This window comes from Sciurus carolinensis, chromosome 16, assembly GCF_902686445.1.
Source record: "Sciurus carolinensis chromosome 16, mSciCar1.2, whole genome shotgun sequence".
In the NCBI taxonomy this organism is placed as follows: domain Eukaryota; kingdom Metazoa; phylum Chordata; class Mammalia; order Rodentia; family Sciuridae; genus Sciurus; species Sciurus carolinensis.
The window spans coordinates 48,895,232-48,910,150 of record NC_062228.1 but is presented as its reverse complement, the minus strand read 5'-3'; the positions used below and the strand labels follow the sequence as shown (position 1 = coordinate 48,910,150).

The following is a 14,919-nucleotide window of genomic DNA, read 5'->3' as shown; positions in this document are numbered from 1 at the left end:
TGGGAGGCACTGGGGACACAAAGTCACGAGACACCTGCCCCGGGTGGCCCTTCCGGGTCCCATGCTTAGCCAGGGATCCGACCCTACGTGGACAGACAGTGGTGACACAAGGGTGACAGAGGGTGAGTCCGCAGCCACAGCAGCAAGGGGTCCTCCCACCCCAGCTCACCTTCTGGGCCCCCGAGAAAGCGTGGTAGAAGCAGGACACGTAAGTCATGATGGCCTTCTCATCTGGCCTCAGAGTACCCACAATATCTGCGCAGAGAGAGAGAGAAGGAGAGAGAGAGGCAGGAGAGAGTGAAAGAGGCAGGGAGGGCGCGGCGGGCCCAGGCTCATGCGGGAGGATAGCGCTTGCTCTGGACTGGAAGCCAGCCCGGCTCAGGCCTGGGTGGGCGCGGCCTGCCCGGCGTGTGGAGGGAGAGGATCCCAGTGAGTTGCCTTCCTTTCCAAACCAGGACGGGCCTGAAACAGACCTGCCGGCCTCTGCAGAAGCAGCTTTGTTTTGGGCTGGAGGAACCTAGTGCTGACCGACTGGTTTTCTGAGAGCGCGGGTGGGATCGTGTTTGTGGGGCTTCCTTCCACCTTTGCACAGAACTCCTGATGTTCTTCTAAGGGCTTAGCCTCGCTCTCTGTGTCCCCGACTGTGTGACCCTGGACACTCTGGCCCGCGTGCTGTCGTCGCCTCATTCACGCCTCTCCAGCCTTTTCCTGGTCAAAGCCGGTTCTTGCCTCAGGGCTCTGCACCCCCCACCCTCTTTCTGGAATGCCTTTAACATGACCCCAGCTCCTTCTCGTCACCCTTCCTGTTCACAGCCGGTCAAGCAGCCAGCTCTCCAGGCGCCCTGTCCCAAGTCCTCTACCACACGGCTCGCCACATGAACAACCTGCCCTGTTGACGTGAGGTGGTGACGCCAGGTGGACGCTCTCGCAGGGCAGGGGACTTGCCTGATTTGGTCCCACTCTATCCTCACTGTCTAGAACAAAGCCTGGCCTGCACTAGGACTGGAGCGACACTAAGAGCAAAGACTGAACGGGCAGCAGTGCCCAGGAGTGGGGGGGTGGCTTCCAGTCGGAGAGAGGCCACTGCCGTCTGCAAGAGAAATGAGGTGAGCGTGGGAGGCGAGAGGCAGCGGCGGCATTGGGCAGTGGCGGCGAGGAGGGCCTGCCCGGCCCTGCCCGGTACCTTCTGCGCTCCTGAAAAGGCATGGTAGAAGCTGGACACATAGGTCATTATGGCCTTCTCGTCGGGCCGGGCCGTGTTCACGATGTCTGCAAGTGAACGACAAGGGTTAAACCGCCTGGGCAGGGTGGTGCTGCTCTCCGGGACCCTTGGGCTCCCAAGACCACAGCTGTCCTGGGAGAAGGACCTCAGAACTGATGGGGCACCTGGTGGGTCTGGCAGGTCTGGCCGCACCCTCCGCCCCTGACCCCCACAGTCTCGGAAAGGCCAAGGCTGTGAGAACTAGACTAGAAGGAGGCCACTTCCTCTGAGGACAGCCTCAAGGGGCTGAAGGACAGTCAACTCCAAGGGCCACCAAAGGCCAGAGACATGGATCCTGGTCAGGGGTGGTGCTGGCTAGAGCGAGGCCAGAAAAGGAAGAAACAAAATTCCACCCTAGCGGTCTCTGGACAACAGGCCAGGCAGAGGGAGGCCAGGCTGTGTGCAGGAAGCCTGGAGCCAGTCCTCTGCAGCCACCTCGCCACTGCCCAGGCCCCCAGAGCCAACCCTTCAGGAGACAGCAATCCACCCTTCTCTGTCCCTCAAAGCATCTGGGCTGGCTCAGGCTGCCCTGCTCTGGGCCCCAGGGTGACACAGCTGTCCAGGTGTCTCTGGTTCACCAGGCTTTATTCAGCCCTTCCCGCTCTCTGCCAGCTCAGCTCCCTGAGACGACCCCTAAGCTCGGTGAGCCCAGGGGCACTTGCCCGGAGCCAGGCTAGACAGGCGAGGCGTGAAGGAGGTGGTAACGGAGCCAAAAGGCATACTGACCCTCTGCATCCAGCATCTTGGGGATGTCGAGGTATTTCTCAGCCACTTCGAAGGCATTGTTCAGGTTGGTAACTGGATCGTCCTGTGAGGAGGAGGTGAGCAGGGAGCAGTCAGGGCAAGGACACGGGGGCTCAGGGCACAAGGGCTGGCCTGGGAGTGGGGAGGCCAGCGGCAGGCTGGGAAGGCATCTTCAGGTGTCCAGGGAGGCGAGTGCAATGCCCACCATGAGCCAAGCACTTCTGCACGAAAATGCAGGTGTGTGCTCGTCACAGGTTTCCCAGCCACCCAGGAATCCTAGATGGACTTCCTGCCCTGACACCTGCAGGTGTGGCCCAGCTGAGAGAGCACTGGGACAGGTACGGGGAGCAAACAGAGCACCCGAGGTCCAGCTCCTGGGGTGCCCCCGCTCCCGCGTGCAGTCTCCACAGCTCGGGACTAGAGACCCTGCTCCCGACCCTTGCTTCCCCTGTCAGTTTCCAGCTGGAGCCTGATTCACATTCTCACTGTGACCACAGGGGCTGCCTGAGGGTCTGTTTCTAAAAATGCCCTCCTCCGGCTTGAAGCTGCTCCTCCTGCAGGCCCTTCTCCAACCAGGCCAGCTGGCACACTCGGGCAGCCTCCTGTGGTGGTTTGCTTTGGACATACTGCCCTGCCCTCCCCAAAGTGGGGAGTGCCCAGGGCCCAGCTGGCTCTCACACGCAGCAGGTGCTGGCCCGAGGCGATGGCTGGAACCCCCTCCTCACCTCCCACCTGGGCAGAGGAGGATGGCTGCTAAAACCAGAAGCCAGTAAGGGGAGAGGACGAAGGAGAAGGCCTAGAAGAGCCCTGGCTACCTGCAAGACCCATGGAAGCAGATGGGACAATCCCTGAGGGAACGAGGAAGGCAAGCCAGCGCCCGCCGGAGACCTGGGAGGACGGGTATGAGGCGCCACCAGCCTGCCCCGTGGAGCAGAAGCCAGCCATGGGCATTGGCCTTAGGGATGGTGGCCCAGAGTCAGGGCAGCTCAAGCGCGCGAGGCCACCGGGGCAGCTCAGGAGGCGTACCTTCCTCAGCTTGTCGTATTCGATTAGCTCTGGCCTGTGCCGGTGGATCAGAGCATTGAAGGCAAGACCGTCCTTCCAGCTGGAGATGAAAAGCAAAGGTTATCCCAGTGGCTCAGGAGGCTGAGGCAGGAGGATCGCGAGTTCAAGGCCAGCCCCAGCAACTTAGTGAGGCCTTGAGCAACTCGGTGAGACCCTATCTCTAAATAAAAAAGGGCTGAGGATGTGGCTCAATGGTTAGCGCCCCTGGGTTCAATCCCTAGTACAAAAAAAAAAAGAAAGAAATCACAAAAGTAAAGGTCGCGAGGCGGGAGCTCTCACTGCAGGGGGAATGTGGAGTGGCACCCAATGCCATTATTAACTTCCATTTTCTTGAGGGTTTGGTGTGTGGCAGGTGCTACAGGGACATGATATGGCACAGTGACTGAGTATGACATCTGGAGCCAGACAGGGGGTCAAGTCACATGATCTCCTCTACCTCACGGGGCATGGGGAGGAGTAAAGGAATAAATGCTTAGACCAGTGCAACAAGGACTGTGTGACCAAGGTGGCCTGACCTGCTGAGCACTGTACACCAAGCACCCGCTGAACGAGACAGGCCCACTATGGGGAGCCAGGTGCAAGAGGCCAGTGTGTGTGGTGTGATCCTGCACCTCGGCTGACCCACGGGAGGGCCAGGCGTGGGCTGTCCAAATGCCTGGGTGTGGTCAGGCGCCATGGCTCGGCCTGAAATCCAGCTACTATACTAGGGAGAATGAGTCAGGAGGATCACAAGTTCAAGGCCAAGCTTGGGTAACACAGCAAGTATATCAAAACCAAAAAAAAAAAGGCGGGGCGGGGCAGGGACTGCAGCTCAGTGGCAGAGCACCTGCCTAACACGCAGGAAGCCCTGGCTTGGGGCCCTCGTCCCCCTGCAGGGAGCCTGGGTGTGCATGTCCTGGGGGTCTCTGCAGCAAATGATCCTCTATAAGGTCATGAGCTGGTCACAAGCGACGCTAGTTAGAGCCTCCTCCCTGAGATCCTTAAAGAGCTGGTTCTTTCTGGGGTCAAGCTCGATGTCAGCTGGTTACATCTATCACCCCGCTCGGTTCTGCCACCTTTACGCGGCACTTCTCTCCACCTGCACTGTGTGCCATGCACCTTAGCTGGGCTCCCCCTGCTGGGTGAACTGCCCACACAGGGCCTCTGCCCTGTGCTGCTGGATCCCCTCGCGGGAGCGGCGTCTCAGCGTTTACTGGCTGAAGAAATAAACAGGTGGGAGCATCAGCCATCTGATGGCAGGAGAAGGAAAGAGAGACATAGAGGGACGTCAAGGGAGGGACGCACACCTGCAATCCAGTAACTCAGGGGGCTGAGTGAGGCAGGGGGATTGTGAATTCAAGGCCAGCCTCAGCAACTTAGTGAGGCCCTAAGCAACTTAACAAGACCCTGTCTCCAAATAGAAATATAAAAGGGCTGGGGATGCAGTTCCATGGTCAGGCACCCTTGAGTTCAGTGCCCAGTACCAAAAAAAAAGAGCCAGGTGTGGGGACCATGGACCATGTGTGTGCTATCAACAGTGGAGTATGATGGGAAAGGCTCTCGACATCCAGCACGGGGCTCTCACGACACACCAGGGCCCCTGTGGCACCTGTGTACCCGTCCCAGAGGCTCAGAGGGGCAAAGTCACACACCACACAGGACCTGCTCTGAGCCTGTGCTCCTAACCAGTGGGCCGCTCCACCCCTTACCACACTCTGGACCTCACCTGGGTCACCCTCCTCACGCCGGGGGAGCAGGTGGTGGCTAAGCCTAGTGCTGCTCACCTTAGCAGAGAGTGCACTTTCCCTGCCTCTAAGTAACAACATAAGGACTAGCCCTGCCAAGACACCAAAACGCAGGGGGAGCTTGGGGGGTTGCTCTTTTTTTTTTTCCCTTGAGAGTTATTATTTATTTACTTATTTTTTAATTTGTATTTTTACAGACTGCATTTTGATTCAGTGTCCACAAAGGGGGTACAACCTTTCATTTCTACAGTTGTGCACTACGTAGACTCACACCATTCACGTACTCATACATGTACATAGGGTCATGCTCTTCAGAGACCAGGGCTCCTTCCAGGAGTATCTCAGGGGCTGGGACAGGGACGCACTGAGGGCTGGCATCTCACAGGCCACGATAAAAACACAGGAGCTGGGGCAGGAGGGAGGAGGCACCATGGTTCCTGGGGCGGAGGCAGGGGTGGAGACGGGGGCCTGCGCTGGCACTTACCTGATGTGGAAGTTCTGCACATTGACGTTCTTATATGGCGCTGTCTTTCTCTGGCACCAGAGGAGGAGCCCTTCCTTGGCAGAGGTCTCTGCAAAACACACAGGAATGAGACTGACTCAAATCAGACCTCAGGACTCAACCCACGGAGGACTTCTAGCCTCAGGTCTGGGAAAAACACAACCCAAGCGGGAGGACGTCCACCGTCACGACGGCAGACCCCTGCCCATCCCAACTGCCAGGATGCACAGCCCGGCCTAACCCTGCCAGCGCCAAGGAGAGCCTGCCGGCCAGGGCGACCTGGGACAGGGCAGTTAGGAAGTGAGCCTGTGCTGCGCCCCTGACCAGAGCTGCCTTCAGCTGCCTCGGCCTCTGCTCAACAGGGTGAAAGTCCACAAGGCCTAGGAGGCCCGTCTGCTCCTCGTGGACAGTTTGGCTGTCCTCAGATTGGGAGTTCCATTAGTCAGGGAACACATCTGTCCTGGTCACTGCTGCGACCTGGCACCCAGGAGCCCCCTCCATCAGCTGGCCTGGCAGCTTTTCTCATTCTGTGGCGCACACGGGTTGCTGGAGGGAAGCGAAGCCCATTTCTGAATGGCCTGGACTGTCACCAGGTCCCCTGAAGCAAAGGCCTAAAGGTGGGGGTGTCAAGCAGAAAGAGAACCAGCTCAGGCCCAACTCTGGCACTTTGGTCCATGATTCGAGTTCCCAGCTGTAGCTGGGCCCGGTGGCACACGCCTGTAATTTCAGCAGCTCGGGAGGCTGAGGCAGGAGGAGCCAGCTTCAAAGCCAGCCTCAGCAACCTAGCGAGGCCCTAAGCAACTCAGAGAGACCCTGTCTCTAAAAGAAATATTTAAAAAGGGCTGGTGATGTGGCTCAGTGGCTCAGGGGCCCTGGGTTCAATCCCTGGTACCCAGAGTTCCCAGCTGTGAGATGATGGGGTCAGTCGCCCTTGCCTGCTTCATGAGGGGAGTGCGGGAGTCCCGACGAGGGGCCATTAGAGCAAGGTCATGGGATGGGCGGGAGGCCGGGACTCTGCACACTCATTCCTGTGAAAGGCCACCTCTGCGAGCCTCCCAAGGAAGAAGGAGAGACGGAGCTCCAGGAAGGGCTCTATCTCGCCCCCCACGGGAGGTGAAGAGTCGGTTCTCTGCCACGTCTCACCTTCCACGGAGATGTCCTGGATGGCGAAGCGGAGGATGATGGTCCAGATCATCCCCAGGGTCATCTTCGCATTGCCGTCTACAATCTCTGCACAGGGAAGGAGGCGGTTAGACTGCAGGGAGACCAGCTCAGCTCTCCGACTGGACCCCAGGCTGCCCTCCTGGACTCCCTAGGAGGAAAGGGGCCTCGCAGCCTGTCCAGGAAGCACTGTTCTAAAAGCCCGCCCCTGCTGCCCCTGCTGCTGCGTGCCTAGGGCTCCGTCTGTTTCCTGGGTCATGGAGGCCTCTTCCCCTGGGACAGCTCATTGTCGAAGCCCAGCTCACGGAACCGCTCCGAGAGGACTGTCCCAGGTGTGTGACCCTCTGCTCACACCTGTGTCGTGGCACCTACGCTCAGGCAGGATTCTGCCCGTGAGTGGATGGCCCTGCCTGGGCTGAGACGGCCTGATGGGTCATTGCACATGCTGCACAACCAGGCTGGGGCTCTGCTGCTTCCTTCAACCTGAACGGCTGCTGCCCTTGTTCACACCACTGCCACTTCCTGCAAAGCAGGATGGCTGCCTCCTTCAGAGCCCTAGTCAGTTCACCTCTCCACAGTGGCCAGGCGTGTCAGATGGTGTTGCGCCCCTGCTGAAGATTTCATGTGCCTGAGAGGATGCCTGTGTTCCTCATTGTGACCTACAGGGTGACTGTCCTGCCCCCTCCTGGTACCCTCTGCTGTGTCCTCCAGCAAGCCAGGGCTCCTTTTGCTTTCAGGACCTCAACCTCTGTCCAGCGATGGAGGTGCCCCGCCCGCTTCCCTGCAATGGCTGGGGCCTCTCCTCCCTCGAGCCTCTGCCCAGTGCCACCTCTCAAAACCAGCTTCCCTTGCTGCCCCACATCTCAACACACCAACAGGGGGCCTGCAAAACCAGATCAGAGGAAAGGAGGAGAGGCCGGACGGCAGCCAGGCGAAGGCGAGCTCCAGGTGCCCCCGGAGGCCCAGCACAGACACGGCCCCTCAGGAGCAGGACACCTGGGGGCAGGCAAGGCTGAGAAGGACAGAGCTGAGGAAAAGCTCGGGGCCACCTCCCCAGGACACGCCCACAAGGAAAGGGGCACTGTCGGTCCCAGCGGGGGAGCGGCCAGGTGGACCACAGGCCAACAGCCCAGGCAGCTCTGGATGTTCAGGACAAGGACATACGCTGTCTATCACCCAGAGGCAGGGAAGAGACCCAGTGTCTGTCCTGATTCTGTCCCAAGGTCCAAGGCCCAGATACAGACACTGAACACAGTCACCTGCCCCTTCCCTCAAGACAACTATGGGGCACGCCACCAAGGTCCAGCCCCCAGGGCAGGGGGTACAGCCCAAGCCAGCCCACTGGAAGTGCAGACTGACTGCAGCGGTTCAGAGTGCCTCTCTCAGGACGGTCCACCTGCGGCTCTGCCCTGAAGCTGTGCTTCTGACTGCTGTCCCCTCATAAACCCCACAGAGAAGCCATTCTCCCCAGCTGCCAGCCATGTGGAGGGGGCAAAGGGAACGGCAGAGCTAAGTTCTCAGGTGTATGAAGCTATGAGATGTCTCCATTAGGCTGCCCTCCAGCTTTGTCCCAGGGCCCAGTGGACACAGGGGTTGGACGCGAACCAATCTGTGCATGAATGGGAACATTTCAGACCGAGATTTTCTCCAAATGGAACCAAGGCCACCATGGTGTCTCCTCCAACCCCTTCTGTATTTACAGACGAGCATTTGAGCAAAACAAATGCAGCTGTGAGAGGCACAGGCTGGAGCAGAGCCCAGAGGACAGAGCCGTGCAGGACAGAACATCTCTGGCCTGACTGGATTTTGGGGTTCTTATTTTTTTAAAACAGACACCAACCACCTCGACTGTGGCATGCAAGGCTTGGCAGCCCTCCTGGGAGAGGTCCTGGGCCGGGGCAGGGCCTTGGAACTCAGTAGAGCGTTCTGGCCTGCAGTTCTGGCCGAGCTCTCGAGCCCTGTCATTAACGGTGATTAGTTTTCTTTGTTTTTCTAAAAGCTGGGACAACACGGATGTCAGGGCAAGAAACCCTGCTCTGACTAATGAGCAGAACTGCGAGCCCAGCTGCTGGGAGCTTCTGGGCTCCATCAGGCCTCACCTCACCTCCAGAAGCACCGTGAGCTCAACCCCAGGGCCCCGAGGACAGCACTCTGTGCCGGCGGGGTCCTCAGTATCCACTCAGGATACAGAGGATCCTGGGGCTGGCCAAGGCCTGGCTCTCCCAGTCCGTGCACGTGGGGACAACTCTGGGTACTGCCCTCTGTCCTGCGTGTCTTTCCCAACACCCTGACGGGGGCCACGAGGCCCATCCTCTGCCACACTCCCTCCTGCCCACACGTACCAGGCAGGGCCAGGGGTGGAGGTGCTCTTGGCACACCGGGGCTGGGTCACATGCTTATCACTGTAGCTGGGTCCAGCACGAGGACAAGTGAAGGTGACCAGGGTCCAGGGCAAAGTCGTTCCTCGCCCTGCCCCTCGTGGCTGGGTCCAGTACAGTCCCTGGATTTGAACTGCACCCACCTGTATTTTTCTGCAAGGTGTGTGTTGGGAGGTACTGAGCTCAATGTCCTACTGAGGGCAGCCACTGTGGTCACTGGGAAGACATACTGGGCTCTGACCCCAGGGGCTCCACCACCAGAACACCTCGCGTTCAGAATGCAGCCGTCGGCCTAAAGTCAAGAACTCAGGTGTGCTCACCTTCTGCCCCGATGGAGACCAGCTTGACGCCTTTGCTGGCGATGAAGTCCAGGGCCTTGTTCACGTTGTTGATCTTGTGCACCCGCATCTTCCCTCGCTCGGGCTTCGGCAGCCGCTCCCCTGACAACGGCACAGAGACGGAGGGGACAGGGCCTCAGTCATCCTCCTGCTCTCCGGCACCAGGCCCTTGGCCGGCCAGGCCAGTCAGCCGCCCACAGAACACGCCCAGACACGAGCAAGAGGGCTGTGGCTTCCTGCACAGTGGCAACGGGCACCAGGCCTCGTGGGCTGCACTGCACCGGACACTGGGAGACTCACCTGAAATGACCTCCAGGAGCAGCATGAGCTTCAGCCCGTCTCGGAAGTCCTCATCGATGTTCTCGATCTGTGTGCCCGCCTTCCGCAGGTGGGAGTTGCACCAGGCCGTGAAGGTCTGGGGAGGCAGGACAGAGGGGCACGGAGGGTCAGTCAGGCTGGTGTGGTTCTTACTAAAAGCGCAGGCCAAAGGCTGGGCCCAGGAGAACAGAGGCCACCGTGGGGCACCAGCTTGGGACCAGGCCCTGGTGCCATCGCCTACACGTAGACACTGTTTCTGAACTTTACATTAACCCGAGCGAAAACTAGGACACCTAGGCTGCGCGATTGTGTGGGCAGCCCACGGCAGGGCTTGCCTCTGGACCCACGCCTGTCAAGCCTGCAGCCAGCGCTCTTCCCACACCGAGGTCCCACGAGGCGCCCACAGGGGCACCAGGCACAAGTCCCCTGCCCACTGTGGCTCTTACTTTCTGCAAGCCTGACGGAGCAGCAGGCCCTACGACCGCAAACGACAAGCAGGGTCCCTGCCCTCCAAGAGCTCAGCTCCTCATTTCTAGGTGGACACAGCTCCTGGCCAAGCACTGGCTTCTTCCACTGCCCAACTCGGGCAGCAGAATTCCACCACCGGCAGGCATGACGTGGCCGGGAAAGCCTCCTACCGATTCAGTTCCTCCCGTCTTCACAGTCAGGCGGCCTAAGACGGGAGTACAGAGCCTCTGAGCCCCGCACACATCTCCACCTAGTGGGGCTTCCCGTGGCCCAACACCCTGGCTTCTCTCTTCCCTGGAGAACATTCCATGTCCCGATCTTCTAAATTTTTTTTTTCCTTAATGTACTGGAGATTGGACCCAGGGGCACTTTACTACTGAGCCACTCACAGCCTTTTTTGTTTGTTTTAAATTGTGAGATAACGGTTCACTAAGTTGCTGAGGCTGGTCTTGAACTTGGGATCTTCCTGCCTCAGCTTCCCAAGTTGCTGGGATCGCAGGCGTGTTCCTCGGCACCCGGATCCCACCCTTCTAAATATAAAGACCTAATGTGTCTTGGGGGGTCAAAAGGGGGTTAGGAAGCAGCTACATGTGAAGAGGAAGCTTCTGAAGATCAGCCGGAAGATGGAAGGGCATTTTCTAGTAGGGGGTCCTGAACAGGAAGCCCAAATCCCAGACCTGAACACACCTGTAATGACGGCAGAACACCCAAGGACAGGGCCCTCAGCCGCCACCAGCTAGGGCACATTATCAGTCATCGGTGCCACAGAGGCAGCTCAGATCACTAATAGCAACGTGCCCGGATGGCTTCTGGGGAAACCAGTCCTTCCCTCCTGCAGCAAGGTCTTCAGAAAACCCCCAGGCTGCCGCTGCCCCTGGGAGCCACTGTGCCCCAGGCCCCCACCCTGTCTCCCAATCTGCAGGGCCAGTGCAGAAGTGGGCAGATGGCCAGGGATGTGCAAGGGCACATTCCATGCCCAGGACCCGGACAAAGGCCACGTGGGGCAAGAGGGGCTTCCATGGAGCCTCTGGTCAAGCACCGTGTGTTCCGACAACTCTCACCAGACCTTATTCAGACTCCACACAGGCCCCTGGAGACAAAGATGCTGCCTGGTTAGCATGCCACCCCACCCTGGGGACCCAGTGTGAGGCTTGTGGACCACTCTGCCACACCTCCTGCAAACACGGAGTCCCTTGCCTAGGAGGCAGACGCCCTGCCACACAGCCACCATCGACCCATCCCCAACACTGCCCAGCCAGGCACGGGGCCCATGCCTGTGACCCCAGCAAGCGGAGAGGCTGGGGCCCTGAAAGCTTAGCCAGACCTGTTACAAAAACAAACACGAAGGGCTGCGGATGCGGCTCCGTGGCAGAGCACCCCTGGTTCCATCCCTGGCACAAACAGGACGGTGCCCTCAGCACTGCGCCTCCGCGACACCACCCGCCATCTCCCTGACCCGGTGCCAACCCACACTGGGCCGCTTCACAGCACCTGTCCCTGGTTTCTTGGTCATGTCTCCCCTCCTGCCGCCCCCAGCTGTGGGCTCCTCCAGGGGACAGGCCACAGGCAGGGTCCCACTGAGCAGGTGCACTAGCCTCTCCAGCCGTCCCCTGCTGCCCCGTGCGACACTGCAGGCAGACAGCAGGCCCGGAGCGCTGGTGGTGACAGCAGATGGGCGGCTCCCCACCTGGCTCCCTCTTCTGTAAGGTCGTGGTCGCCTGAGGCTCCAGGCGAAAGTGCCCACGGAGCACACAGCAGGGCCTCTTCCCACCAGGTCTCGGAAGCCCTGCCTGCCTCGTCCCCAGGGCACCTGTCTGTCCCCTGCCACACAGTCCTTGGCACCTCTCAGGGAGACACATTCTTAACGCCCACGTCGTCCTCGTGGGAGCTCTGGGGCGGGAGGTGGAGGTGCTCAGGGCGCAGTGGTTGTGTGGTGGGCAGGGCAGCTCGGACCTCAGAGGCCTGTCTGCAGAGGCCGGCAGCAGGCGGGGCTGGGCAGGAAGTGGCTGGGGATGTCCAGCCTCTGCTCTTGCCTGTGCCTCAAAGATGCCCTTTGACAACAAAGTGGCCAAGTCGCATCCTGCAGCCTGAGGCTGTGAGAAGGCTGCGCGGGGGGCGGACTCCCCTGGTGCTGCTGGGAGCCGGGGTCTAGGCACGGGTCTGCAGGGAGGGTTGGCATATGTCTAAAAGGCACCCTCCTGGCCTCCGCCTGCACGGGTCACTCCCACACGCCCTGGAAGAGGCACAGACCTGGGTTTGAAAGCCAGCTCTTTGACTTCCTCGTCCTGTTTCCAACCAAGTGACTTTACCTACCTAAGCCCCCTTCCTCCCCGTGAGCAGATTCACCAGAGTCCACCTCCTGCAGCTGTTCCGAGGATGGAGCTGGGCGTGTGTGGACTGCATTTAAAGCTTCTGTCGCAGTCCCTGGCAGAGTCTCTACCAGATGAATCACAGACATGCTCGCTGCTGCTTCCTGCCCAATACCCCAGAAAAGAAGATCCCACCTCTCCTCTGTGGGGGCCCTCTGCCCACTCCTGCAGCAGCGTGGAGGGGAATGGATGTCAAGAGACCCGCTCACAGATGGGCCCACTCCGACCTGTGGAGGCGCTGAGTAAACCCTGCCTGTCGGGGCCAGGCCATCTGTCCTCACAGGAGCTGCAGCACCACCTGCCCTCCAAACACACGTCCCACCCTGCTCATCTGCTCTGGGTGGTGAACGAGAGTTCTGGCTTGGGGACTGCACAGACCTGGTTCAAGTCTCGCCTTTCCCACTTAGGCAGGCTGCCATGACCTTGGGCAGAGGAGGAGCCTTGTTCTCCTCAATGATGAATGGGGACTGGACTCTCCGCTCTGAAGACAAGGATTAAACAAAAGGACGAAAGCAGGCGCCGGGCGCTGTGCCTGGCACAGGTTAAGCACTCCGTGTAGCCGCATGTCAGGGGAGGGTCCATTTCCACAGGAGTGACCGCTGGGCCCTGCGCCTCTGCCTTCCTGAGTGGAAACACGCAGGGTCCCCAGCAGAACACCCGAGTGCGCTGGTGACCGGGCGAGGAGGGGCTCCCTGCCCGTGGGGACTCGGCTCAGAACCAGGGAGCGCCACGGGCGGCTGGCCCCCCTGACCCCCCCCCACACTTGCTTGGCCGTGCTTGCTGCTCCTGGAAGGTGAGGGGCGCCTGCCGATTCCGGCTCCGGAGGCCCTGGGGGGAAGCGACCTCCCCGCAGGGAGGCAGGAGCTCCAACAGGGCATTAAAGAGTCATAGTTTGTTCTGCTCAGATCCTCCCTCCCCTCCCCAGTTCAGAGGAACGTGTGGGGTGGACGGCGCGGGGAGGTGGTTTCTATAGCTGGAGGCCTCCTGTGCCCCCACAATCCGCCACCAGGCAAGATGCGCGGGGGGGGGGCTACAGACCCCAGGCAGACGGGCCCGGCCTGTTCCTGGCACCCTGGAGCATGTCGAGCCAGACACGTCCCCTCAACAAGCATCTGCTGAGTGTCCACCAGGCCAGGCTGGTGCCAAGTGTCTGACAGTGAGCAAGTGTGGCCAGCTGCACTCACTCGGTGCTCCGCCCGAGCAGGGAGAGGAGCAAGCTCCGCTTTAGGAGAGGGGCAACCGCGATGCCCCAAAGGCCGGGCCAGGAGCCAGGCACTGGCCTAGGCACTCTGTCCCCTACTAGCCTTCCTCAGGCCCCCACTTCACAGATGAGGAAACGGAGGGAAGCAAAGGGACTGCCCAACTAGTCACATCCCTAGAAAATTATAAGGCTGGATTTAAAGACAGGTGCTGTGGCTTCACAGGCCCCCCGTAGGTTATCAGATGGTCTGTGTCCCCTGCCTCACAGTGGGAGCTGCAGAGGGGGCTCAGCGCGGAGGGGGACTGTCTCGGGGAGTGGCAAGGGCAGGGGCAGCCAGCTCCCCTGAAGAGGTGATGCTCAGACTCTGAGTGATGGTAAGTTAAATAAGACAAAAATCAGGGAGCCCTGCAGATAACGGGAACAGCAGGTGCCAAGGCCCCAGGGCAGGAGGGTAGAACCTGGTCAAAGACAGGAAAGTAAGGAAAGAGTTAAGGGAGCGAGCCTCATGGGGTCATCAAAAGGTCACACTAGGTCACAGTGGCACATGCCTGTACTCCCAGGGACTCGGGAGGCTGAGGCAGGAATATTACAATCTTGAGGTCAGCCTCAGCAACTTAGTAAGACCCTGTTTCAAAATAAAAGGGCTGGGGATGTAGTTCAATAAAACGCCTCTGGGCTCACGCCCCAGAAGGGAAAGAAACTGGGAGCAACTTCTTCCTCCTGGTAGGAGGGGGAGGGCAGAAAAGTCATGTTGAGGATGTCTGTCCTGGTGGAAAAACACAAACTCAAGATCTCAATTTCATGAGATCCTGGGAGGAATCAGCCAGAGCTCTGTGGGAGGGACAGGCCAAGAACCCTGAGCTTTGTGGGCTTCACTGTCATTTTCCAGGGGAAGCAGCAAATCTGCCCAGCTAGAACATGACAGGCTGTATCCCCAGAACCTCTCTAAGGACTCAACGCACTGACCACCTGCCTGACAATACTGGCTTGGAGGTCCTACCATGTCCTGGACAGCAGCAAGCCAGGCAGTCTGGACAAAGATGATCACACCATAACTGCCCACCGCTGCTTCCTACCATCTTTTATATCTCCGACACCGTGGTCATGCAAGACACTACCATCTCTACTGAACAGATGGAGGAACTGAGGCAGGAGGGGTCCCATGACTTGCTCAAGGTCAGGCTAATAAATACAGAGAGGCAGGCACTCACTCCATGACGTCAGGGTGGCAACCAACAAGGCAGGAGGGACAGAACAGCCCGGAAGGCCCAGCGTGGTTCGTGGGCAGGCTACTGCTCCTGCCTGCGCCCAGCACCCTAGAAGAGAGCTGCACCCGGCTCTTACCTACTCAGGGAGGGAGGAAGGATGTGGACCGGCGCTTCTGAGCGCA

At 59.6% G+C, this 14,919-nt stretch overlaps 1 protein-coding gene across 4 annotated transcripts in view; it reads right to left on the bottom strand.

The window, feature by feature from the left end:
* Nucleotides 1–14,919, bottom strand: part of Actn4 (actinin alpha 4) — a 68,379-nt gene that overhangs the window by 15,904 nt on the left and 37,556 nt on the right. For 2 of the 4 annotated variants that reach the window (XM_047527405.1, XM_047527407.1), the window contains exons 2-8: nt 9,474–9,588; nt 9,156–9,275; nt 6,440–6,526; nt 5,279–5,366; nt 3,032–3,110; nt 1,988–2,069; nt 1,184–1,269 (exon numbers count right to left, since the gene is read on the bottom strand). In XM_047527405.1, the coding sequence (XP_047383361.1) occupies nt 1,184–1,269; nt 1,988–2,069; nt 3,032–3,110; nt 5,279–5,366; nt 6,440–6,526; nt 9,156–9,275; nt 9,474–9,588 (657 nt within the window). Of the gene's footprint in view, nt 1–169; nt 256–1,183; nt 1,270–1,987; nt 2,070–3,031; nt 3,111–5,278; nt 5,367–6,439; nt 6,527–9,155; nt 9,276–9,473; nt 9,589–14,919 lie in introns of all 4 variants that reach the window. The other 2 variants (XM_047527406.1, XM_047527408.1) reach the window with 1 other exon arrangement.